Source organism: Molossus molossus, unplaced genomic scaffold, assembly GCF_014108415.1.
Source record: "Molossus molossus isolate mMolMol1 unplaced genomic scaffold, mMolMol1.p scaffold_m16_p_9, whole genome shotgun sequence".
NCBI classification, from domain to species: domain Eukaryota; kingdom Metazoa; phylum Chordata; class Mammalia; order Chiroptera; family Molossidae; genus Molossus; species Molossus molossus.
Window position 1 is genome coordinate 21,114,719 of NW_023425403.1, and position 27,434 is coordinate 21,142,152.

Below are 27,434 nucleotides of genomic sequence, written 5' to 3' on the forward strand. Positions count from 1 at the left end.
CATTCTACGTAAATACTAAACAGGTATTTTGTTGGCACTTTAGTTCTGTGAAATTTATATTCAAAAGGAAAACTTCACCTTGCAAAACTTTTCAGGGCAGGGTTTAGCAACCGATTTTCTCATCCACTGGGGAGGAGGGGGGAGGGGTAGTGGTTCAGGAAAAAAGTCATATGTGGTAGCTGATGGGCCTGCTAAGGTGAAGAATTTTCAAAATGCACTTCCATGTAGTTGAATACATTGAGCTCTTGAATGGACATATTAGCCCATTTTATTAAAATTATGAGAATGTCTGTCCAATGCAGTTTTAATTTATTACTTAAAAATTTTTTGTTTGTTTGTTTGTTTGTTTTTTTAGTGCCCACTGTGTTCCAAGCTTGATGCTCCATGCTGGGGTACAATGATAAATAAAAGCAGATACGGTTCCTGTTTTCATAGAGCTTACAGAATAATAGGAATGTCAGATCTTAATCAGAGAATCATGCAACTATGGATACAGAGGGTTCATTTTATTATTATCTTTTTCTGTTTGAAAATTTTAAGAATCAGGAGGTTTTTTTTTTATAAAGGATCATGCAAATATGTGTAAAATTACAATTGTGCTATGAAGGAAAGTTGCATCGAGTAGTGGGTGTGTGTTTACCAAGGTGTAAAGGTCAAGTAAATCCTTCTTTAGGAAGTTATCAGGTAAATTGAGATCTGAAAGAAGAATTAGGGATTAATTAGGTGAAAATGTTTGGTATAAATTTTAAGCTCTTCCTTTTAAGGGTAGTCAGTAGCTTTTGTTTCTTAACAGAGAGTCAATAAAACATCCTCTCAAACAGACAATTGTTGGTTTTCATTTGCCACTAGTGTCAGTGTAAAGTTTTTATAAACTAATTTAAAATAATTGGTGGGATATAACACAGCTCTGCATGCTACTACTCAGTTTGGGATTGTATCAAGCGTAAGTTGATTCCTGTTGGTTCTTATTTTATTTGGGAATTATCCTGAAGATGATGAAGACAGCCTGAGTTTTATATTGTGGCTTTGCAGGTTCATCGATAGAGATGGTTCCTGTTTTTCTAGATCTCAAAAGATACTTTAAATGTCTTTTTCATTAAGATTTAACAGGATGTAACAGTGATTAGTAATCAAATAGTGGTGCCAGAAAACTCATACTTGAGTCTTTAGTATAGACAGGATGTTCTTTGTGTCCATCCTAAGGGAAATACAACTAGGGTTAATCAGCCCTGGCTGGTTTGGCTCAGCAGTGAGAGCGTTGGCTCATGGTTCGATTCCTGGTCAAGGGCATGCACCAGGGATTCCTGGTCAGTTGTGGGTTTGGCCCTTGGCCCCAGTCAAGATCGTGTGGGAGGCAACCAATCTATGTGTCTCTCTCACATCAATGTTTCTTCTCTCTCTCTCTCCCTCCCTCCCTCTTTCCTTCTCCCTCCCTCCCTCTCTCCCTTTTCCCCTTCCTCCCTCCCACTCTGTCTAAAAATATCAATGGAAAAATATCCTCAGGTGAGGATTAAAAAAAAAAAAAAAAAAGAATTCAGTAAGGATTGAGGATGCATCTTTGTCATACTTGTGACAAACCTCTTCTGTTAGAAAAAGCAAAATGTTTAGTCTATCCTGTGCTAGAATCCTGTGAGAGAAGAAACTGGTCCCGTCATCATTGTAAATATGTAACTTTGTATTTCTTATTGCAGAAGCCATAGCATTGGCAAAGTCTCAGTGTCTGTATTTGCTATTATTTTAAATAGTCAAACCCAAGAATTATTGTAATTTTTAAGGAAATAATTTGCAAATTAATTTCAGTTTAATAAACCTTCCACTGGCTCCAGTTGATTCCTATTTATTGTATTGTTTTCAGAAATTTTCCTCTTTTTCAACTTTTATTCTGTAGGATTTTGCACTTTAATTATTGTAATACTCCCAAAAGAAAAATAAATATTTGTTTGATTGGATATTAGAGACCTGTAGTTTTATTTTATAAAAGTTGTCACTAACACTGAGAAGATTAGTTGAATGTACATCATCTGAACCAAATATAAGAGAGGATCTAGTCTTAGAGTGGTAGACATTTGTTTTCTTTCTTTTTTTAAAATATGTTTTTATTGTTTATTTTTGAGAGAGAGGAATGAGGAGAAAGATACAAACATCGATGTGAGAGAGAAATATCAATCAGCTTCCTCTTGCACACCCCCTACTGGGGATTAAGCCTGCAACCCGGCATGTGCCCTGACCGGGAATCAAACCAGAACCTCTCAGTCCATGGGACCTCTCAGTCCATGGGAAGATGCTCAATCCATTGAGCCACACCAGCCGGGTGGCATTTGTTTTCTTTGTTGTTTTTTAGAAGGAGTTGAGCTAAACAAACTAAAGCAAAAAAGGCACTAATTTTTAGCCTATGATCTAGGAAGAATGAGATTGGATATAACCTAGGAACTAGAGTCAACAATTGTAAGAGACTTTAGGAAATTACAGGCATACGTTGTTTTATTGCACATCACTTCATTGCGCTTCACTGATACTGCATTTTTTACAAAATTGAAAGCTTGACCCTCCACCAGTAAAAAGATTATGACTTGCTTTATTATGATACTTGCTTTATTGCAGTGGTCTGGAACTGAACCTGCAGTCTCCAAGGTGTGCCTGTACATGGAAGGGCGATAAGTTGTGTCAAATGATAAGAATGATTTTGAATAAGAGATCATATGTGTTCAGATATTCCAGAAATCACCTAACTGTATTCCCTGTTGGTGTCGTCCTTGAGAATTGTGCAGAGGTATTTTTATCAGTCAGAAGTTGGGATAGTCAGAATATGAGTTGTCAAGGTCCGTTTTGAGTTGTTAAGGTCCGTTTTGATGACAATCAGTCTTATCACCTAGCTCTTATAGGTAAATCATTTTTTTCTTTTGAAATGTCTGAAATGTATTAAACTCAGATGTCTATTCTTGGAAAGAATTCTTGAAAATATATGCAAGGCTGTTTGGGAGATTGTCATAATCTGGAACCTGATATTCATAGAATTTCTTCATAGAAGACTGGAATAAACAGGATACATTGTAGCAGCATTAACTTAAATACAAACAAACATGTCTTTAGAGTTATTTAACCTTTTTTGTTGTTGTTAATCCTCACCTGAGATATTTTTCCATTGATTTTAGATAGAGTGAAAGGGAGGGAGAGAGAGAAAGACATCAACATTGATGTGAGAGAAATGCATCAACTGGATGCCTCCCTCTCGGGGTTGGGGATCCAACCTGCAACCCAGGTACATGCCATTGACCAGGAATCCAACCTGTGACCCTTCAGTCCGAGGGCTAATGCTCTAACTTCTGAGCCAAACTGATCAGAGCGAGTTATTTAACCATTTTAAATAAATTTAATATTTTGAAAAAAACATTAGTAATAGTTGTTTGAGGAAAGAACTTAATTCTGGTACTTTACTGGTGTCCCATAATACCCTATAATACAAACAGAAACCCTCTGAAGAGCTAATAGGGATCTAGGCTCATATTTGGATCATGACCCTCTTTCAGTATTCCTTACATAGATGCTCTTAGTTTCTCATATAAGATAAGTAAAAGAATAACTTTTTACTGGGAAAAGGTGAATATTCATATATAACAGAAAGCTTGCCAAAAAGCCATGTAGCATATAAAAGTAAAAAACTTTAGGGTTTATAAAAAAATTTTCAAAGACAGCTAAAAAATTGATGCTTGGATACAGGTCGAATTCTTTGAAAAATAATTTTCCTAAAATATCAGAAAAATGCTTGCTTCTTGTGAGGGGCATTGACTGGGAAGGGGCACGGGACTTCCTGGAATGATAGAAATGTTCTTTATCTTGATGGGGTATGGAGTTATAGGTTATGAAAAGTGAACAGTAACAAGTAAATAAAAAGTAAAAAAATCACTAATGCAATTTTACATATTCTTGTGATATTTTTAATTGACAGACAGCGCCTTAGTGAGATACATAATGAAAATTTTCGATTATACAAATTAAAGATGATGGCAAAGATGGAAGAATATCTTTATTCCAGCAGATGTAGGCGACGGTATGTATGATTTGTTTTATATCAGTTGATCACATAGATTTATGGATGGTATTCTTTTGAGGAAAATGTTTTGCAAAATTATTAGAAGTATTTAGAAAGGATATTTTGTTGGTTTTGCATATGTGCTGAATTTTTAAGGCAACTTTCTTTTTGCCTCAGTAAACTGAAGCCAAATAATGAGATCCCAGGTGAATCAATTAATGATGATTTCACCTCATTATTTTCTGCAATGAATTTAACATATATGTTTTTGTTCTTTTATTTAATTTAAAATTTTCTCTTGGGTAGAATCATCTTGTCTCATTTTGAAGACAAACAACTACGAAAGGCCTCGTTGGGTATTATGGGAACTGAAAAATGCTGTGATAATTGCAAGTTCAGGTAAAGATTTCTTCTAAATGGACATTCAGAAAGTCTTTCTCTTCCTTTGCAAATAGTTTTTAATTGAATTTTTGTTGAAATGTATTATAGTTTTTTTAAAACAAAATAATACATTTATTTAAATAAATGACAAACAACAATATTTTGCTTTATAAATAGACAAACCAATAAAGTGGAAGACCTAAATCTAAAGATATCAATAGTTAAATTAAAGGAAAATGGTCTAAAATGCCATTTAAAGGCTGACATTATTAGACTTGCTTTAAAAATATGACTGAACTATATGCTGTCCGTAAGAAATCTACTACAGGTATATAGGTAGGTTAAAAAAGAAAAGGATAAAAACTAATACCATGAAAACAGTAATGGAAAGAAAGTTAAAGTTGTTATTTTAACATCAGACAATGGAGATTTTGGAGAAAGAATATTACCAGAGGTAAATAAAGACATTGCATGATGATAAAAGGGTCAGTCTATCAATGTCTCAGTCAGGATTCTCCAGAGAAACAGCCCTCTCAACACACACACACACACACACACACACACACACACACTCACAGATTTTAGGGAATTGGCACATGCTGTTGTGGGGTTTGGCAAGCTGGCAGGCTGGAAGGTTGGGCAGGATTTCTATGTTAACAGTCTTGAGTCATGATTCCTTGTTCTCCAGCGAACCTCAGATTTTGCTCTTTAAGGTCTTCTTCTCATTGGGTGAGATCCCCTCACATTATGAAGGGTAATTAATCTCCTTTATTAAAAGCAACTAACTATGGTAAATATTAATCACATTTAAAATACATTTATAACAACATCTACATTAGTGTTTGACCAAACAACTGAGTACCATAACCTACCCATGTTGACACATAAAGTTAACTGTCATATCCAAGAACACATACTCCCACATATGTATATATTTAACAAGACAAACGGAACTGAAAGGAGAAATAAAGAAACCCATAATTACAGTTGGTGAGTTCAACATCTTCTCTCAGTAATTAAAAGAACTGGTAGACAAAGTCAGTAAAAAGATAGGAGAAATGAATAGAACTGTCCACAGGCTGGATCTAACTAACTTTTATAGAACACTCCACCTAACAGCAGCAGAATAAACATTCTTTTTGGGTGTAATAATGTTCACAAACATGGACCATATTCTGGGGCAAAAAGCAAAACCTTAACAAATTTAAAAGAATTGTACTCATACAGATTATGTTTTCTAGCTATAATGGAATGAAACTAGAAATCAGTAACAGAAAGATAACAGGAAAGTCTCCAAACACTTGGAAATTAAATAACATGCTACTAAATAATCTAGTGAGTCAAAGAGGAATTCTCAGGGTAAATCAGAAAGTATTTGAACTGAATGAAATGAAAATATAAAATATATGGCATGCAGCTAAAGCAATACTCAAAGGGAAATTTAGAGCACTAAATACTTATAATAGAAGAAAAGTTTTCAATCAGTAATTAAGCTTCTACCTTCAGATGCAAATAAGAGCATAGTAAGCTAAAAGGAAGCAGAAGGAAGGAAATAAGAAAGAGCATGTCAATGAAATAGAAAACAGAAAAACAGTAGAGAAACCCAAAGATCTCCAAAGCTCATTCTTTGAAAAGGTCAATAAAATTGATTGAAACTTCTAGAAAAAACAAAAAACAGGAGACACAGACTACCCATATCAAGAATGAAAGGAATATCACTACAGACCCAATGGAAATTAAAGACTAATAAGGAATAACTCAGTACATGAGATGAACTGGAGTAATTCCTGATAACCTCAAGCTAATGAAACCCACAGTGAAATAGATAATCTGAATATTAATACAACTGTTAAAGAAATTAGATCCTTGTTAAAAGCCTCTGAAAATAAATTTCCTAGCCCAAATTGTTTCAACAGCAAATTATACCAACATTTACAAGAAGAAATAATGCCATTTCTACAGTATGATTCCATTTACATGTATATGACATTCTCTCAAACATGAAACTATACTATAGGAATGAAGAAAAGAAGAGTGGTTGTCAGAAGTTCTAGGGAGAGGGAAGGTATCATTACAAAAGAATGGCACACGGAAGTATTTTGCAGAGATGGATTTATTGCGTGTCCTGATTGTGGTGGTGGTAATGTTGTGGGGGTGGTTAGATGAGTCTATGCATTTGACTTCATGGATGTGTTTAAATTTGTAAAACTTGACACACACAGACATACAGTCAATTTCACTTTATGTCTGTTGTTTATTTTTTCTGTTTTTAAATCCTCACCCGAGGATATTTTTCCGTTGCTTGTCAGATAGAGTGGGAGGGACAGAGAGACACACATCAATGTGAGAGAGATACATCGATTGGCTGCCTCCTGCACGACCCCAACCAGGGCCAGAGATTGAACCGCAACAGAGATATGGTGCCCTTGACCAGAATCAAACCTGTGACTCTTTGGTCCGAGGGCCGTTGCTTTAACCACTGAGCCAAACTGGCCAGGGCCAATTTCACTTTATATTAATTGAAAAAATAAAGTAAAAACCAATGGTATACTTAATCGAATTAACTATACACCTGAATGTGGTAGTTCTATTACTATTAGACAAAAGAAGTATTGCTGAAGATGGAGATGTTCTCTCTGTAGTGATAAATGGTTCCTTCACCAAGGGGACAGACTTATTCTATGTACCTTAAAAAAATATTACAACTCTTGCCCTGGCCCATGTGGCTCAGTGGTTAGAGTGTCGACCTTTGCACTGAATGGTAGCGGGTTCAATTCCTGGACAAGGGCACGTACCTGGGTTGCAGGTTTGATCTCACGTGTGGGAGGCAACCAATCCATGTGTCTCTCTCACATTGATGTTTCTCTCTCTCTCTCCCTCCCCCACTTCCACTCTCTCTAAAAATCAATGGAAAAAATAACAAACAAACAAAAAACCAACTCTTCAAATGTATCAAGCACAAATTGACAGAACAGCTGGAAGAAATCAACAAATCTACCATCAAAGTAGGAATTTGATATAAATTTTTAATTATTGATAGGTTGAGCAATAAAAAAATTAGTAAGCTCTTGAAAATTTGGTCAACATAGAAACAAGTTTGATTTATCAGACACATGATGTATAGAATCTTGTACCATACAATTAAAACAGTGCATCTCAAACATTTTTCTTCATGCCTCCATAGTTAATGATAATGCCTGTATAGCGCTTGAGGCTGGTTGATTCTAGGTTGTCCAGAACCCTGAGGTCTGAGGGATCAACCTTTCAGCATACCTGTATCCATTTGCAGCACCCTGGATGGGAAGCACTGAATTAGACGCTACACGTCTTACACATATATGGAATATTTGTAAAAAAAATTGACTATGTATTAGAGCAGGGGTTGGCAAACCATGGATGTGGACCAGACTTGCTGCCTGTTTTGTGATGAAGGTTTTCTTGGCACCATGCCCTTTTCTTTACGTACCACCAGTGGCTGTTTTGCAGAGTTGAGCTGAGGAGCTGTGGCACAGCGACTATGGCCCACAAAGCCCAGACTGTTTACTCTCTGACCCTCATAAAAAGTTTCCCAAGCCCTGTGCTAAACTGTAGCAGGTCCCCAACGTTTTCAATGTGTTGGAGTCAAACATACCACATTTTCTCTAGAATGCAGCTGAATTAGAAGGAGATAAGAGGATAAACAAATTCTCATTCATATGGAAATGGTAAATAACATTTTTAAATAACTCATTGATCAAAGAAGATATCAAACTGGAAATGAAAACATTTTAAAAGCTTAGTGATAATTACAATAATATACATTAAAACTTTTGAAAAGCAGCATACGTGGTACTTTGTGGGAATTTAAATTCTTATATTAGAAAAGGAAATGAATGAAATAAGTATCCTGTTAAGGAAGTTAGGAGAATAAACCTAGTCTTTGTTTCCCCTAAATATATTTAGTATTATATCAGGAATACTGGATATATTCTCATTGCTATTTCAGAGATATTTATTATAAAGAAAGCATTTGAATTAAGTAGTTCAACAATATTAGTTGATATTCTCTATGGAGTTCTTTTGTTCTCAACCAACTTTAAAGGATTCACATTTATATTAATGATAATTTCAAATGTACCTTAAGGATAACTAGGAATTTAACTTCTTAAAAGGACTTAAATGACAAGTTTATCATCTCTGTGTCATATTTTACAGTCATTAGAGTTAACTAAAAAATTATTACATAGATTTGCTTTTAAGTTAAAAAAATTTTTTGGCACCAAACCTCTTCTTCCACCCAAACCTAACCCAGAAGTCCAGTATTTATATAATCAGTAATGTGAGCTCTTCGAGTTGTACTTCTGCTCTCTGATTGCTTGAACTTCTTACTCTTTTGTCTTTGGTCTGAGGTGCCTCCTGTGAAACTTGGGTCCTAGGGCACTAGTGTTAAGAACCATCAGTTTACGGCTGGCTGGTGTGGCTTACTGGTTGAGCATCGACCCATGTAACAAGAGGTCGCCGGTTCGATTCCCAGTCAGGAGACATGCCTGGGGTTGTGGGCCAAATCCCTAGTGTGGGGCATGCAAGAGGTGGCCAGTCGATGTTCTCTCTCATTGATGTCTCTCTCTCTCTCTAAAAATATCAATAAAGAAAAAAAAATTTTTTTTTAAATAACCATCAGTATAACATATCTGTGATGCTATATTGTAGTTTGTATTTCATGTTTTACATTCTTCACACGTGTTTGGCTATAAAGAACTTTATTTGTAGCTTCTGAAGCAGTTGACACATTTGAGATATTTTTTTACTTGGCTAATCATTATATTAAATCTTTATTTCTAAATATTCACACTATAGCTAAGCTTTCTAACATATTGTTATTTTTATTTAGATTGTATCATTGCTTTTCCATTGATGACTCAGATGATACGTCACAGGACTTTGGTCCACAAGCATTCCAGCTATTATCTGCTGTGAACATTTTAGGAGGAAAGTATGGAGTTGGGGTTCCAATTTTATTTCTCCAAGGATCTGTAAGTATATCTGTGAATCACCTTCATAGTTCTTTTACTCCTATTAAACTTTTCTTCAGAGGTTTGCTGTATTACAATTGTAGCTTTAGCTTTAGATGAGTTATTAGAAACTCAGAGAGTCATATTAAGTTCCAGTTAAGGACTGCATTCATTACTTTTTTTTTTTTTTTTTATCCTCACCCAAGGACATTTTTTGATATTTTGTTCAGATAGAGTGGGAGGGAGAGAGAGAGGGGAAACATTGACGTGAAAGGGGCACATCGAGTGGCTGCCACCCACATGACCCAACCAGGGCTGGGGACAAACTGCAACCGAGGTACATGCCCTTAGCGGGAACCGAACCCGGGTCTCTCTGGACCACAGGCTGATGCTCTAACTGCTGAGCCAAACCGGCCAGGGCTGCATTCATTACTTTTGATAAAGCTGTGTGTATCACATCTTCTGCTGTTTTCATATTTCAAGCTGATATTGAGCTCTGAACCGCAGTCTGGAAGCAAGTTTATTACATTGTAGCTGGATAATCCTTAGACTGGTTTTTCTTAGGATAATTAAGAAAAAAGTTAACTTTCATTGTGTTAAGGGACAAGTAGTACAGAATTCTATCTTTTGTTGTCCTGGCGAGTAATAAATTATTTGAGTAAAACTTTAATGTTAGTTATTATTTTTAAAACCAATCTTATTCCTGACTTAGAAGTCTGCAGAGCAAAGCTAAGTATTGTATATTGATACTAATTGAATAAATCAAAAGTGGGATAGAGCCCTTTGCAAATATTTATATTTATTAAAAATGTACTTAAAAGAAGAGATTAAAATTTCTCATTTCGTATATAGAATTTAAAAAATAATTTAGGTAAGCATTTATTTGTTAAATACTTGAATATTTTATGTAAATATTTTCTGACTTTATTTTGCTTAAAAGGGGGATTATTCGTTATAAATATTTTTTATGAAATATGTTGAAAACATGTTAACTTTTTGGGTACTGATTCTGAATGGAGTTAAAAATTTGTTTTAAATCACACGTTAGATTAGAAATTTAATGATAATGTTGCCTAAGGAACTTGGTTTTAGCTGGTATGAGTTTTATTTTTTTTTAATGAGAAGAATTTAAGTTACAAGGAAAAGTTAAATATAATTGAGATCTATTAAAATTTCTTTTGTCTCTGCCATCTTTAAAACCTGTATATCCCAGTTGAATGTATAATTTATCAAAATTATCCTTGTTTTAATTTGGGATAATCCAGTAGTATCCAGCATCAACAAATAAGTGTAACTAGGCTCTTAGACAAACTTGAACTGGTCACAAGAGGGATCAGATTTCACCTATTATACGAAAACCAAGTCAGCCTGCTTATACTGACAGTCTCTTCTGGGAGTCCTCAAATTAAGAAGTTTATTCTTTGTGAAATTTTATACTACCCTTGCTAGATAAAGGTGTAAAACTTTTTAAAAAGTACCACTTAATGAAAATTTGTAGACATTAACTGCAATGAAAATAAGGCACGTCCCATACTCCTCCTTCTATTTCAGTGATCTTGGTATCTCCTAAGATACTATTTTAAAATTTAGAATTGTAATCCCTTTGGGAATTTAGTAAACTGTCCACCTTAACTAATTTAGGCAAAAATCAATGTTTGTAGATAATTTTGATCTGTAAGATGGTAAATATCTTAAACTAGGAACTCTTGGAGTTTATTTAAAGATTTGTACATATATATAACAAATATAATTTCAGCAGTACATTATTCTTCTTTCTTACATAAGATTTCTCTGAATAGTGTAAATAATTATGCAGCCCATCCAGGTATTTGTGAATGGAATTTAAAATTTTGTTTTTTGAAGTACAAGTTTAGTTAGAAATTAAATAGTAGAAATGTAGCCTCAGAAACTTTGTTTAGTTGCCTGAATAGCTCACCACATAAATATCTTTAAATACTCTGTGAGAAAAAGTGATAAGATATGAAGGTATCTTAATTTTATAGATGAAGAAACAGAAACACAGTCATAATTTGCATTACTAGAAATTAAGTGAAACCTCTTTCCTTATCACATTATGGAAGTGCTAAACCTTATCATGGTTCTAGAATTAGATAACATTTTTGCTAAAATATGGTTTCACTATAGACAGCCATTGGAAAACTATTGGTAGTTTTAATTACCCTTTCTAATTTTCAAACTAACATTTAATTTTCTGGACAAACTTTTTCTTCTGATTGAATTATATTCCTAGAGATAATTATTGTTACTTTAGTTTTTGCTATTATTTTGTACATAGATTAACAGCTCTAGAAATGACTTTCTTAAACCCTGAAGTGGCAACCATGAGCTTCTTTGGCCTGTAGGAACTGGAAAAGAGGCAAAAGAAAAAAAAAAGTAAAAATATAAATAGAAACTATGGGCTTGTTTTGTACTTTAAGAACATAGAGATTTAAAACTTCTTAAGTTAGAGTTTATAACTATTTTTTTACTAATATGTTATTAAATATATATTTTTTATAGGGTACTAGACTGTTTTGTGGGGAATCCAAAGCTGAGTTAGTTGAGATTTATCTAGTATGGAAGGTGTTACTTGGGAAGAAATAAGTATAGTGCCCCTTATTTTTAAAAGATGATTTTTAAAGAAAATAATTAGATAATAATTTCCCTTTTTTAAATACGTCCCATAAAAGTATAGATACGTAGAGCAAAGAGGCTATTTGATCCTAAGGCTTTATTTTATAGTGGTTGACACCAAGTCCCAGAAAGTTAAATGGTCTGCCCTAGACCACACTGTTGCTTTGTGCCAGAATAAGGACGAGTAAGTTTCCTGACAACTATTCTAGTGTTTTTTCTATGTATTATATGAATATAATATTTCTGTGTATTATATAAATATACTATAATATGTCATATTTCTGTTCACATGCAGTTTTAATTTTTTATTGAATGATCTAGAGGTGCTAGAATGAAAATATGTGATTGGTAAGGGATGTGTGTGTAAAATGCATGCTCCTTAAAATTAATGCCCAAATCTCTGTATCTTCTATACAGAAGCTTTCTTTGCATGGTAATTGCCATGGAAACAAGACACTGTAAATTTAATTACACAGTACACAGTATTCACGATGATTATTGATCATGAGGGGAAGGGACAATTCCTACTGATTAGAAAAAAATCTCATCGCTTCATACTAGCAAATGTGTTCATTCACTTTATGTTTTTCTCTACTTATTAAAGGAAGGGCTAGAGGGATAATTTTAGTTTCCAGATTGTTAATAAGAACTAGTTAGGGCACTTAATACCTTGGTGTTATTAGTTCTCAAGCAATAGAATCTCCTACTGCAAAGGTAAGTCCTGGCAGATGTAGTGTGCCATTACAAGTATTCCAGGGAAAACTAACCAGATACCAAGTCATGGTTTTTGCTTTTGGATTAAGAAATTCAGGTTGAGTTAAAGGATCAACTGTTAACTAATGTAAACAAAGTTAATGCTGTTGAACCAGGCTCTGTTCTGGCTTCTCACTATTTGCATATACCCAAGAGATAGAAACTATACTTGTGCAGCAGTTCAGGAAATAGAAGCACGTAGAAGTAACTTGCCCAAAGTAAAAATGCTAGTAAATACCAGAACTATGACTTGAACCCAGGTAGTCTTGCAGTACTAACTACAATCAGTGTGTATGGAAAAGTATATGTATGTGTATACATATGTATATTAGTGTGTGTGTGTGTGTGTGTGTGCACACGTGTGCATGCAGTATAGTAATAAAAGATTAGAACTAGTCACCTGGAAACCTGTGTTCTAGTCCTAGTTCTAGTACCTTAGCCTACCACTTAACATCTTTGAGCCTCTCATTGTTTGTTAGCAACATGAGTAAAAAAATGACTAAGTAGGTTAATAGTTCCAGTGTTCCTTCCAGCTCTGAAATTCTATGATGTTTGATTCTGAACATTCTACTCAAATCAACCCAGTGTTAGTTAGCATAGGTAGGGATTGCTAACAAGGGAAAAGGTGTCTTGTTGTACCTTTCTATTTCTGTAAATCCTGTTCTAATAATATTTTTGTAAATATAATCATCATGATACTAAACCTTATTACTTAGCTATTTTAATAAAAATAATTGTATTTCTATTTTTATTTTAAAGATGTATGTTACAGACTCTGTTAACTAAACTTATCGGAATCCTGTGTTTTAAGCTCAGTATTAAGGCATTGATATATCTCTGATGAGAATGTATCCCAATTTAATCTAATTTCAGCCTAGATTTTTCTTTGTGTGAGAGGATTTACTTTATTTAGGCTATTTCACTGTATTCACATATTTAATATTCCAGAATGATAAAGTTGTAACTATAACATCAGTTGAGTAAAACCAGTGCATTCATGATATTCTTATAGTGCCCAAGTTATGTCTACTGAACTCAATATATAAATTCATTTGATTTTCATCCCTGCATTTTATATGTATTAATTGTTAAACCTGCATTTGAGTATAGACAAAATTGAAAATGTTGAGTGACAGGCTGTGCCTGTTTCTAAAGTTTCAGACTGCATTTTATATTAAAATATTTAGAATACACTAAATTCTTGACATGCACAAGGGATTAATGTTTTTGAAACACAAATATAACCTAAAATATAGTGTTTATATTAGAAAGCTCATAATTACTCTGTTTAAACAGAAAGGTCCTTATTACTGGGCATGCAATAACTTATAGTATTGTTGATATGACTGTATTACAAAATAGTCCACCATGAGCTGCTGCCTCTTCTGTGATCAAGAGGTTATTTGTCAATTTCAGAAGCTGCCAACACAGTACCTGACCTCAAAGTGCTCTGACTTGGGTTGCTCTGACTTGGGTGCTGTAACAACCAGAAAGGCTCTACTTCTGCTTGCTCTGGGAACCACCCGGAACCTGCTGTGATCTGTTTCAACAAAATGGATGCTTCTTGAGACTTAGGAAGCTAGTCGGTGTATGCTGGACTCTTGGCTAACACTTTCTTGTAAAAAGCAAACCGCTCCACAATCATGCACCTGCAAAAATAGCAGAGGAGCCCCTTGCCTCACTTTCTGCTTATAGATGTCATGGAAATGCCTCTGATTAGTGGAACATAAATTGTATTCAGAACCCTACCTGAAAGGCAGTTTGAGAAATAGTGTTTTTAAGTTCCCAGATTTTTGGTAGAAGTTACAGTGGATGAAGGTTAGAATGACCCTTGAATTACAATCTGCCATATTCACCACAAATACACTGGGTAGGAGCAATTTTCCATAAAGCCCTATGCTCATATACTACTATCTGCACTTGAAAGTAGTCTTTAAATATGTGGGCTGAATGTAAGAGGGCAAAGTGAATGGGAAAGTTCTTTATAGAGAGTGAATGTGGGGTAAGTCATCTCCATTAGAGGATGAGAGATTACGTATGACAGACTAGCTTCCCCCACATTTCTAGAACTTGATGGCTATGAAGAGTCTGCCATTGAAATGCTCTCTTCACTTAGGACAAAATATCTCAAAAGCAGCAACTGTTTAGCATGCACCTGCTTTTCCTGGTATGTCTGAGTGAAGCAGCTAGATCAGAAATGATTAAGTAAACTGTGCAGTGCACCATGAACCAAAGCACAGTCATAACCATGCAGTGGAAACTGAGTCGCTACACTGCGCTCACTGATTGCCAGCTACTGAGTCACACTGCCGTTCACACCCATGCTTCTAGTCGAGAGCTGTAGATTAGGGTCACTGCTTTCAAACACTAATGTGAGTATGTTCCTGAAGGGTTTAAGTTATCAAAGCTTAAATATTCCAAACATATCCAAACCTGTACATTGGGAAATGCAAGCGAATTATGTGTGAAATTCCCTGCCATTATTTTTAAGACACAAAAGGAACACTATTTTGATTATATATTTATTTGTGATATAACTATTTAGAGCAAGCAGGATGGATAAAATTTTTGTAGATTTTTAAAGCTGAAATTTAGTATTAAATGCAAAGACTCAATAAACAGTTTTGTGTTTTATTGAACCTCTTTTAATAAACAAGCATTTTTAGATATTGATTTTTATTCCTAATTTCAGAATTCGCAGCATCTTCCAGCTAAATATCGCAGCCACAAATTATTTGGCATTGGCAAGAATCAAACAAAGAGCTGGTGGAGGGCTTTTTCCCGTCTCCTCATGACTGAGGGATTCTTGGTAGAAGTTCCTGGGCATAACAAATTCGTAAAGATTTGCACCCTTACCAAAAAGGTAAACAATGTAGAAGTCTACCCGTTTGATTTATTTTTTCTCACTGTGCATTAAAAGAGTCTTCTTGTGTTCATTAGGGTAGAAATTGGCTTCATAAAGCCAATACGGAATCTCCTGAGAGACTTATCCTTCAAGCTAATGAAGAATTGTGTCCAAGGAAGTTTCATCTATCAAGGTTCATTTTTCAGCTTTTTTACTTTTTATTAATATTTGGATTTTTTTGTTGTTTAAGTTATTCAAATTGTATTCAGTTTGTAGGCACCACACAGGTAAAGTGGATAAAGATACTGTTTTTGCATATCTTTTTTGAGTCATTTGGGGGTTAGAGGTCAGTGGGAGAAAGATAAATTGTAGAACACTTTCTTGTTTGATAGGAAGTGGTTGAGGATTGTATTTAGAAAGCTGCTTTCCCATTGATTAAAGAAGCAGCATTGTGTCAGTGTTGAAGAATCCGTATACCATATTTCCTGCTTATAGGAAGGGAATACACTTGTTGCCTGCTTTTTAGTACCTTTACATGTTATCAATCATTTATCAGGTTTTAAAAATTGGCATATAATTGACATAACATTGTTTAAGTATGAAGTGTACAACGTTTTGGTTTGATACATTTATCTATTATAATATGATTATCACAGTAGCCTTAGCTGATACCTTTCTCTTTTTTTGAGGAGGTACGTGCCCCTAGCGCAGCACAGTTCTCAACCTGTGGGTCATGACCCCTTTGGGGGTCAAACGACCCTTTCACAAGGGTCACCTAAGACATAACAGTAGCAAAATTACAGTTATGAAGTAGCAACAAAAATAATTTTATGGTTGGGGGTCACCACAACATAAGGAGCTGTATTAAAGAGTTGTGGCGTTAGGAAGGTGGAGAACCACTGCCCTAGTGGAAGCCGAACCCAGGATTCTCTTCTGTAGGCCAATGCTCCAACCGCTGAGCCAAACCGGCCAGGGCTGATACCTTTGTTTATAAGGTCACATAATTATTCTTTTTTTTTTATCCTCACCCAAGGATATATTTATTGATTTTAGATAGAGAGGAAGGGAGACAGAGAGAGACAGACAGACGTCATGTGAGAGAAAAACATTGATCGGTTGCCTCCTGTACATGCCCTAATCTGGGATCAAACCGAAACCAAGGTATGTTCCTTGACTGGGAATTGAACCCGCAACTTTTTGGTGCACAGGATAATGCTCCAACCAACTGAGCCACTAGGCCCGGGCTTATTATTTTTTGTGTTGAGAAAAATTAAGATCTAGTCTGTTAACAACTTCCAAGTGATAATATAGTATTGTTAACTATAACCACTGTGTTGTGCATTTGATTATAAAAAGCTTAAAATACCCCAGAGCTTTTTCTGGGGAAAAAAAAATCAATTTTAAAAATCATTGGTTCTAAAAGTAATCTCATCTGCCTTTCTGAGCATGGAGCTAGGATGATTCACACATTAGATAATTACATTTTAACATTGGCAATAATTTAACTATTATTTTTTAGTTCTAAAACTGGGTCTGCAGGCACTGAACAGCATTCCCCTCAGCAAGGGTCAGTTGGATTCACTGCGGAGAAGAAGGTTTGTTTTATTGAGGAGGTGGTTCTTATTTATTTCATTTTTTTTATTGATGTAACTTCTGTGTTAAAACTTTACATTTTAATTCCCCTCCAGTTAAAGAGGGGCATGCCATATATTTATATAAATAAGTAAATAAATAAATAAATAAATAACATTTAGAAAGAGAAGTAATATGAACAGAATAAAATGTGCAGTGTATGATTTCTGGGGTTAATAGGACAGTTAGAAGTATTTGAGAAAGTAACACACTGATTCTTTTAAACATCTTTCATAACTCCTTTGGCTTGGAGTTTTCTTTACATGTTATGATACTTATAGTGGATAGAAAAATAAGTCTGATTTCTAAATTATATCATTAAAATTACACACACACACACACACACACACACACATTCTTGCTTTGTTTTTGAATCTTAGGTAACTATTACAGATTAAATACTTACCCACAAGCAGACTTCAGCTAATTAGAACACTGGGGTAATAGAAAATATCTGCTGAATTAAACTTTTTATGCTTGATTGAACTAATGCAGAATGTAATTTAATCATTTTTTTAAACTTAGGCTTTTGCTATGTCTCAAAGAATTATTTTGATCATATATTTTTCTATAGATTTGGGAGGAATGGAACATTATGTTGCATTTCTAACTGCTTATAGAACCCTAGAAGTTAGTAATTCAAGAGCTCATTTTCAGGTAATTTATTTGATAACTTGGTTAGTCAGAGGAAAAGTTGTCATTGTGAGGTATTGTATCTTATTTTCTTCATATTTAAAAGTTTTTTTGAAACTTCTAATTTAAAAAAATGGACTTCTCTATGTTTTAAATCAGTCTCACTTGGAGAAGATGTATTCCTACAAAGCATTTGATAAAATGTCTTCTGGGAGTAACATTCCTACAAAAAGGTACAGTTAAAAATTTTTATTTTCTATACGTACTTTATCAACTCTTTCCTTCTTTCATAAAAAGAGAAAGGCCTAGCAGCTGTTCAGCCATTTCACTGGCAGAAGGAAGTAAAGCAAAAACTTCCAGTGTTATAATTGTTAAAGCAGACCTATGAAATGATAGTAGTAATATTAATATAATAGCTAATACTTCTGGGTATTATTGTTTTCCATACTCTATGCTAAGTGCTTAGCATTTTATATGTAATAGCTCATTTAATTCTTATAACAACCTATGATTTAGCTACTATTTATCTTCATGTTATAGTTGAAGATTACCAACGGTTAAGAAGTTAGCTGACTTGCTCAACAGCATATAGCTAATGACAGAGCTGACTTTCACATCTATATTTATCAACCTCTAGCATCTAAATACTTGTATTTGTATGAAATATTCTCATCTAAACACTAATTAATTGTATTTGTATGAAATACATATTCACTCACATTTAAAAAAGATTTTGTGGCAACATAAAATGGTAGGTATTAGAGTTGGTAGAGAATAAAGGTAATGTACTACAGGTGTGGGCAAAGTAGGTGTACAGTTGTGAGTATGAAAAACACAGAGTTTATTGTTGATTAATGATTGTATTATTTTCCATACGAACAATTGCAAACCTACTTTTGCCAACCCCTATATTGTACTTTTGAGTTTAATATTTGACTTGCTGAGTCAAAAAGTATGGAGAAAATACAAAATGACAGGTCTTAAGATGGAGAATTTGAAAACCTTGTTAGGACCTATATGCAAATTCGATGGACCAAGTTTACATACATATTAGATTAAAATAAGTTAATGTGCTTTAATAGTCGTTTTTCTAATGATTTGCTCTCTTAGATAGATAATACTACTTTGATCCAACAGAAACATTTATCATAATACCAGTCTTCCATCCAAACAGTTTCTTTTTGTTTGGATATGTAGTATGTGATTATTATGTTTTGTATAAACAAAGGTTCAAGGAGTACAAAACAACATATTCATTCAGTGTGCTGAAGCAGTTCTTCATTCAAACATTCACTGTGTTTTTACCAGACCCTGGGATTCAGTGGGGAATAATAGAGACATAGCCACTTGTCCTCCCAGTTTGTACTCTAGTGGGATGCACAGGTGAGGGAGCATCAACCTACCATTCAAAGTGTTAACACTTTGAAACAGATTTTGGAAGTTACACGTAGACTTACTCAGAAGTTAGGTGAAGTGAGGAGAAGTTTTCTAAGTAGAGGAATGGCCCATATACGAAAACCTGAAAGCAAGAGAGGGTATGACATGACAGGAACTCAACAGGATGCTGGCGATTCCCTGGAGAGGGAACCAAGGGAGTGGTAAAAGTTAACACCGGAGATTGATTGATTGATTGATTGATTGATTGATTGATTGATTTGTTTGTTTATTTAATCAATCCTCACCCGAGGAGATTTTTCCATTTTTTGTACAATTAGAGTGGGAGGGGGAGAGAGGAAGAGAGAGAGAGAGAGAAACATTGATGTGAAAGGAACACATCGAGTGGCTGCCACCCGCACGACTGACCAGAGCCGGGGACAAACTGCAACCGAGGTATGTGCCCTTAGTGGGAACCGAACCCGGGTCTCTCAGGACCACAGGCCGACGCTTTAACCGCTGAGCCAAACCGGCCAGGGCAACACCGGAGAATTAAATAGGGCCCAGAATATCCACGTCCTTTCAAGCACTCCAGCTGGTCACAAAGGCAGTTGGGAGCCAAGGAAGGGTTTTAAGTAAAACTGACCTGATCAAATATATGTTTGAGAACAGGGTTGGCAGACATTTTCTGTAAAGGGTCCGATAGTAAATATTTTAGGTTTTGAGAGCCATGTGGTATCTGTGTCAACTACCCAACTTCACCATTGTGGCCTCACAGAGCCATAGATGATATGAAAATGAATAAGTATAGCTATGTTCCAATAAAACTGTATTTATGGACACTGAAATTTGAATTTCATATAATTTTCACATCACAGAATGTTCTTTTGATTTTTTTTAACTGCTTAAAAATGTAAAAGACCATTCTTAGCTTACAAGCTTTACCAGAACACACAGATTTGGCTTGTGTGCCCTAGCAAGCAAGCCCTTGATTGGTGACTGGGAGTGGAGGGGATGGACTGCAGGGTGATCAGGGTGGTAGAGACACAGGTTAGGAGGCTGTTGCAGTAGCATTTGTAAGAGGTGACGGTTGCTCACACAAGGGAAATGGCAGTGGCATGGAGAGAAATAGACTTATAAGACAGGTAGGAGAGCCCTGGTCGGTTTGGCTCAGCGGTTAGAGCGTAGGCCTGTGGTCCGGAGAGACCCGGGTTCGGTTCCCGCTAAGGGCACGTACTTCGGTTGCAGTTTGTCCCCGGCCCTGGTTGGTCGTGCGGGTGGCAGCCACTCGATGTGTCCCTTTCACATCGATGTTTCTCTCTCTCTCTCTCTTCCTCTCTCCCCCTCCCACTCTAATTGTACAAAAAATGGAAAAATGTCCTCGGGTGAGGATTAAAAAAAAAAAAAATAGACAGGTATAGGAGAGATTTGTTAGGACTCAGTGATTGCAAAGATAGGTGGGTTGAGGAAAATGGAGTTTTTGAACATAACCCTTAAGTTTCTGCCTTGGCAGAAACTTCTATTCAGTGAGTAATTCTATTCATTATATTCAGTGGGTAATATAAGAGGAACATAGGCTTGAGGAGTTGGATGTTTAGGGAATGAGGTTAAAATTAGGAGTTTAGTGATAGACACACTGAGTTTGAGGTACCTGTTGAGTGGTCCAGAAATTAATTTTAATATATAAGCTTAGTATACAGAAATGAGAAAGATGCTTACCTATCAATAACTATTATTTTATTTTATTATTTTTGTTAACCCTCACCTGAGGATATTTTTTCCATTAATTTTTAGAGAGTGTAGAAGGGAGGGAGATAGATAGGGGGAGATATCGATGTGAGAGACACACATTGATTGGTTGCCTCCTGCATGCACCCCAACTGGGGCCAGAGATTGAACCTGCAACCTAGGGACGTGCCCTTGACTGGGAATCAAACCCTTGACCTTTCAGTGAGTGGGCAGATGCTCTAACCATTAAGCCACACTGGCCAGGGCAATAACTATTATTTTAAAGTTTATTTTCATTAAAATAATACATGTACATGGTTTTAAAGTCAATTGGTACCCAAAGACATAACAAAGTATACCAGTTCACACTCTTCCCAAACCCACTTTGTTCTGTTCTATAGAAGTAGTCCCTATCAAATATTCCAGCTCGTTTCTTTGGTATTTGCCACCATATTGCTTTCTTTTTTTTTTTTAGATCTTCACCTGAGGATATTTTTTCATTTATCTTCAGATAGAGTGAGAGAGAGGGAGAGGAGGAGAGAGAGAGGGAGGGAGGGAGGGAGAGAGAGAGAGAGAGAGAGAGAAAGAGAGAGAGAGAGAGAGAAGGAGAGAGAAAAAGAGAGAAAGAAAGAAACATTGATGCGAAAGAGACACGTTGACTGGTTGCATTCTCGCACAACCCGACCAGGGCTAGGGACGAACTACAACAGAGGTGTGTGCCCTTGACCAGAATCAAACCTCGGGCCAACGCTCTAACCGATGAGCCAAACCTGCCAGGGCATTTGCCACTGTATTTCTTTTTCTTCTTCTTTTTTTTTTTTTGGTATATGCCCCTAGCGGGAACCGAACCCAGGACTCTCTGGTCCGCAGGTCAATGCTCCAACTGCTGAGCCAAACCGGCCAGGACTGCCACTGTATTTCTAAGTGACATGCTCATATTACTATTTTTTGACTTAACAGTTTTAGAAATTTTCTGTTGACACCCCATAATGGTAGAATAGGGTGTATCTCCCATATCCTCTTCCCTTTTTTCCCCTTTCAATCCCCTTCCCAACATAGTTATATTTCAGGTTTTGGTCACATTAATAACTTGTTTTTATATTGTTATATCCACTCAAATATTACTAAGCCAAACTGCGTTGTTATGGCCACCACTAACTTAATTTTCCTTAATGATAATAATTGTATTTTTTGTTTTCTTTGCTTGATTTTTAGTTTTCCTGTCATTAATTTTTCTTTTCTCCGAATTTTCAAACTCTTTGTGTTTGTATACTCTCTTGGAGAGTTCCTTGACTTTATATCCCTTCCCATCTAATGAAGTTTTAATTTTAATGATTACATTTCCACTTTTTACAAATGATTTCTTGCTCTCTTCTTTTTTTAATATATAGCAGTCTTTTCTTGTTTCATGGATACAATATCTCCACTTACCTCTTTGATGATACTCATTATAGTTACTTTGAACTTTTCTTCTTTGTACTTGTAATAGTATTCATAGGTAAAATATTTTTTATTTAACCTTTTCCACATGTATTTCTGCTTCAGGGACATGTTACCCAGAATTTTGCCAGTATATATGATAATAAAATTTATTTGTGAAATGATTTAAAATGCCATTTTTGCAAATAGTGCATTATTATAAAGATTTCCATAAATGATAAGATGAAGGTTAATATAATTATATTATTTAAAACAAATTTATAATTGTCTTGTCTTGAGTAACCTGATATGCCTAATTTTTTGCACTGCAGTTATCTTTCCTTGGAGTCAAATCTATTTAATTTTAGTGATAGGATTTGATAATTGTGAAAATGAAATCTTCCTTGTACATGTAGGTTTTGAATTCTTACAACAGAGAGATTTATAAACCGTTCTTAAATGGCAAACATGTTCTCCCCAAAAGCAGGAATTTATTTAAATTTGGCATCTTTCATATAAACTATTCTATATAATCTCATGTTTATAACTTTTCCCTTTATAGTTAATCAATGAGATACATTACTTGTAGAAATTGATTTTCTATCTAGTTTGCTGCCTAGTACTTTCCATATGTTGTTTGCTAATGGGGTGTTATATATCCTTCTTTTTAGGAGTCAAAAGCAAAATTAGTTCTTTGGTTTACTTTTGTTTGTTTGATTTTGAAGAATATTGTGAATAATTTGATTAATTTTGTGCTGATGTTCCCCACCATCCAAAGATTAGTGATATCACAGCAAAGAGTCATAGATTGTATCCCTCTTGGCTAAAAAGAAATGTTATCTTACTTCTGTATAGATAAGGAGTATTTTCCTTCGAAGCATTTGGCTGAGGAGGAAGATGGGGCAAATGTTGCTCTTAAGTACACCAATTTTTTGATGAACCCAGATTACAATTTTAACTTTACCATTGTAATGAATGTGTTTGACCCCAAATGTTTTAAGTATAGGCTCTCATATAAGTAACAGTTACTTTACTGGTATTGGGAAGAATAAGTTAGTATAAGACTTGGAAAGATATTCTCATTTTGGGGTAAAATAATAAATGAACTTGGAGAAAGAAAAGCTTTTATTATTTATTTTCTTTGAACTATTTTAGCATTGTGGTGCAATCACCAGGAAAATCTTGCAAGTCTTCAGAACCTGTTATGTCAGCTCAAGAGCTGGAGACTCAGGTATGACTTTTGTAAAACGGCAGTAAGTTTTTAAAAAATATATGTTTTTATTGATTTTAAGATAGGAAGGGAGAGAGAGAAACATTGATCAGCTGCCTCCTGCATGCCCCCCACTGGATCGAGCCCACAATCCGAGTGTGTACCCTATCTGGGAATGGAACCAGAGACCTCTTGGTGCATGGGATGACGCTGCACCACTGAGCCACATCAGCCGGACAAAAGGCAGTTCGTTTTTGAGAGGATAGTTAGGATTCTGTGCATGCTTAAAATTCTGTTGCCAGCATTTTAGAAATTGTTCTTTAGTTAAGAGTCTGAGATAGAGTTCAGTTTATTTTTCATCCTAAGGGAAAATGTAATACCTGAAGCTCTAAAAATGAAAGACTGGATTTTTCTAAGTACATTTTAAAAAATACTGAGTTGTTTCTTTGTTCTTTGTTCAGACTGCATTATATGGCAAACTGCTGGACGCTAGGCAGAAACATGCCAGTAAATTGGATATTCCTCCAGCTCTTCTGGCAACAAATAAGATACTGGTGGATATGGCCAAAATGAGGTAAACTATCTATTTGCTGATGTTCTAACTTAATTTTCTTCTCACCTAATAGATTTGTAAAACATATCTTAAGTGACAATGTCTGTGGCTCCAAATGTCTGTCGCATATGACATCGGTCACATCTCTTGGTGACTTCCAGATCTTCCACGTGCTACCAGTGATCGCCTCACTGAGCTTTGGTCCCATGTTTCTCCGTGAATGAGAACCAGCTGCTTCCAGCCATCAGATTCAGTGCATAAACAATCTGTCATAATCCACCAACACTCTATCCGTGGCTTTCATGCAAATACCAACACTCTTCTTTCTGAATTCCTTGTTTTTGTTAGTCATACCATGATGATCCTAATCATGCATGTTTAAACCTCTGATATTATTTTCACTCTTCTAACCTATGTCCCCTTGTTACTCTAATTTAAATAGTTTTTAGACCTTTTCATTTAAATGTTTCTTGTGTGTCTGTCTCTGCCTTCCTCCCTCGTTTTAGTATCACCGTGTTTGTTCATATCACCTTGGACTGTTGCAAAAGCCTTTTAACTAGTTAGTTACTCTTTCCTTAGCCCTCTCGCTCTCTGTTTCATCTGATATATGACTACCAAATTCATCTCTGTCATGTGTACTTCTGCTTAACTAGTTTCCCACTATGTTAATTTCTTTAGCTTACAACTCAAGGCCCTCCATTATGGACTTAAACCTACTTTTCCATCTGAGTCACAGAAGCCTAAGTGGTGGGGTTTTTTTTACCATTTGTTGAAGACCCCTTTTCAACTTCCATATACTTATATACAATGGTGCTTCTGCCTTTTAGTTTCCTTGATTCCTCAACACTTCTGTTAGGAAATTCTTCAAAATCTGGCTTTATTATTATTTTCTCCATGAAGTCTTCCATGTTCATATTAGTAAAGTAATTCCTCTCTCTGAGATTCATAAAGGATTTCTAACTATACATTTTCAAGATGCTTCTATGCCACTTATCACACAATGCTTTATTTATTTTTTTATTTGTGACATGCATATGTTATATCATCTAGATTTTAAACCCTGTGCGTAACAATATGTTCCTTATCCTTTCGTGTCTTTCTTTTTTTAAAAAAATCCTCACCTGAGGATGTTTTTCCATTTATTTTCAGACAGAGTGGGAGGAAGAGATAGAGAGAGGGAGAAACATCAATGTGAGAGAGACACATTGATTGGTTGCCTCCCGCCTGACCCCGACCAGGGCCGGGGACCAAACTGCAACCAAGGTTCATGTGCTTGACCGGAATCGAACCTGCGACTCAGCTAATGCTCTAACTGCTGAGCCAAACCAGCCAGGGTCTTTTATGTCTTTCAAAGCACCTATCACAATGTCTACTAAATACTATGTGGCCAGTAAATATTTAAATGGAATTATTTCCAAAGGATAGTTGTCTTTTATGCCTCCTTTTAAAAAATTGTTGTTACAGAATAGTCATGGGGATGTAAAGTAGAGCATAGAGAATGAAGTCAATAATATTGTGTTAACTATGTATGGTGTCAGATGGATACTAGATTTATCAGTGATCACTTTGTAGGTATATAAATGTCTAATCATTATGTTGCACAACTGAAACTAGTATAATAATGTATGTCAGCTGTAATTGAAAAATAAAAAAATTATTTATGTCACTAAATTTCATCCAAGAGATGTTTTATTGGTGTAGAATTTTCTAATATTATATAGTACTGATAACTATTTTATTAAAAATAGATATTCAAAGACCATACTAATATTCAGTGAAGATATTTACTGGAGTAAATCATTAGACTGGCATATTTTTAGAAAGAAGACATACAGTCTCTTAGGTATTGGATACAATTAGAAATATTGAGTTTAAAGACTAAAGTAGATAGGTTTATTGTAACAGGTAAACACTTCATAAATACTGCATGAGATTTTCTGAGTTTCTTAGCCTCTTAGTTTTCCTCAGTTAGTACCTCATAGTTTTTCTTTTCATATCTATACAAATAATAATAGTGGTAAGATCAGTAATAGAGTAGAACATTAGCCTATTTATAATGGCCTATTCACCAATTGGTACTGTGGTGGTGGTTTTATTCATAAATTGCTAAAACATCTAAATATCAACCATGTTGCTGGAATGATAATGTTTCAGTGATTTATTGACTTAGTTTTTTTTTTTTTAATGACAGACCTACTACAGTTGAAAATGTGAAAAGGATCGATGGTGTTTCTGAAGGCAAAGCTACTATGTTGGCCCCTCTGTTGGAAGTCATCAAACATTTCTGTCAAATAAATAGTGTTCAGGTAAAATACTGTAGTTTATAGGAGCTCTGAAAGAATAAACATTTTTGACGATTTCAGAAACACCCTTCAGATGCAACATTTCCTCCTTTTATTTTCATTTCCATACCAGATACTTGGAGAATGAATTCAGATTGTGTCTACAGTAAGTCAGTTAATAAAAACATGTTAGTTACCTAATCTTTCAGATGATAACTAAAGTAGTTATCCCAGCTATTCATGTCTTTTATTTTGTTGGAGGTTTTAAATTTGAATTAGTGCTCTATTTTAGGTTGATATATTATTTTACCTTCAAATATAGATACAAGTTATCCTTGCTATCAGTTGGTAAGGGGCCCAGCCACTGTTTTTCTTACTATTGTTGTATTCCCTGATTACCTTCCCCTTCCAGTTGAGCTGTCTTTTGATATTAAGGAGGTTTCATGGTATTCTCTCCATCTTAATAGTGCTTTCTTCGTATCCTTTCATTTCTTCTTGCTCCACCCATATAACTCCACTTGCAGGCTCCGGCACAGAAAATGACTGGATTCCACTTTAGAAAGCATTCTCTAACTATAAGTAGAAAACCCTTCTGCCTTTTGGATGTCACATATCCCTCTTTTAATTTTTCTTTTCATCTGTCTTTGGTAACTTTAATTTTTCTTTTCATATGCTTGTACAAGACATTATGTGAAAATTTCTTATATTTCACATTGGATATTTTTAAACAATTTGATAAAGAATACCATACCAGTGGTAATTGAATGAGTTTTCTCTTTGGACATTTGATGGTAGGATCTTCATTCATGAATTAGTGGTTTTATTTAGTAATGAAAGAATTATCCCCCCAGACCCTCTTCAGAAGAATAAGTTAAAGTGTGTGGGGGGTGGTTAACACTCCAAAGGATAGGTATAAAATTCTTTTGAACCTTCTGGATAGAAAAAAAATGCCTGTTAATTTCTGGTGGT

General features: G+C 35.1%; 1 protein-coding gene across 12 annotated transcripts in view; it reads left to right on the top strand.

Moving 5' to 3' along the window:
* Positions 1–27,434, top strand: part of WRN (WRN RecQ like helicase) — a 131,069-nt gene that overhangs the window by 79,066 nt on the left and 24,569 nt on the right. For 10 of the 12 annotated variants that reach the window (XM_036249937.1, XM_036249938.1, XM_036249940.1 and 7 more), the window contains 10 exons: positions 3,947–4,048; positions 4,337–4,429; positions 9,282–9,423; positions 15,482–15,652; positions 15,730–15,827; positions 17,154–17,229; positions 18,059–18,132; positions 23,576–23,651; positions 24,092–24,204; positions 26,375–26,489. In XM_036249937.1, the coding sequence (XP_036105830.1) occupies positions 3,947–4,048; positions 4,337–4,429; positions 9,282–9,423; positions 15,482–15,652; positions 15,730–15,827; positions 17,154–17,229; positions 18,059–18,132; positions 23,576–23,651; positions 24,092–24,204; positions 26,375–26,489 (1,060 nt within the window). Of the gene's footprint in view, positions 1–3,946; positions 4,049–4,336; positions 4,430–9,281; positions 9,424–15,481; positions 15,653–15,729; positions 15,828–17,153; positions 17,230–18,058; positions 18,133–23,575; positions 23,652–24,091; positions 24,205–26,374; positions 26,490–27,434 lie in introns of those variants that run through there. The other 2 variants (XM_036249947.1, XM_036249939.1) reach the window with 2 other exon arrangements.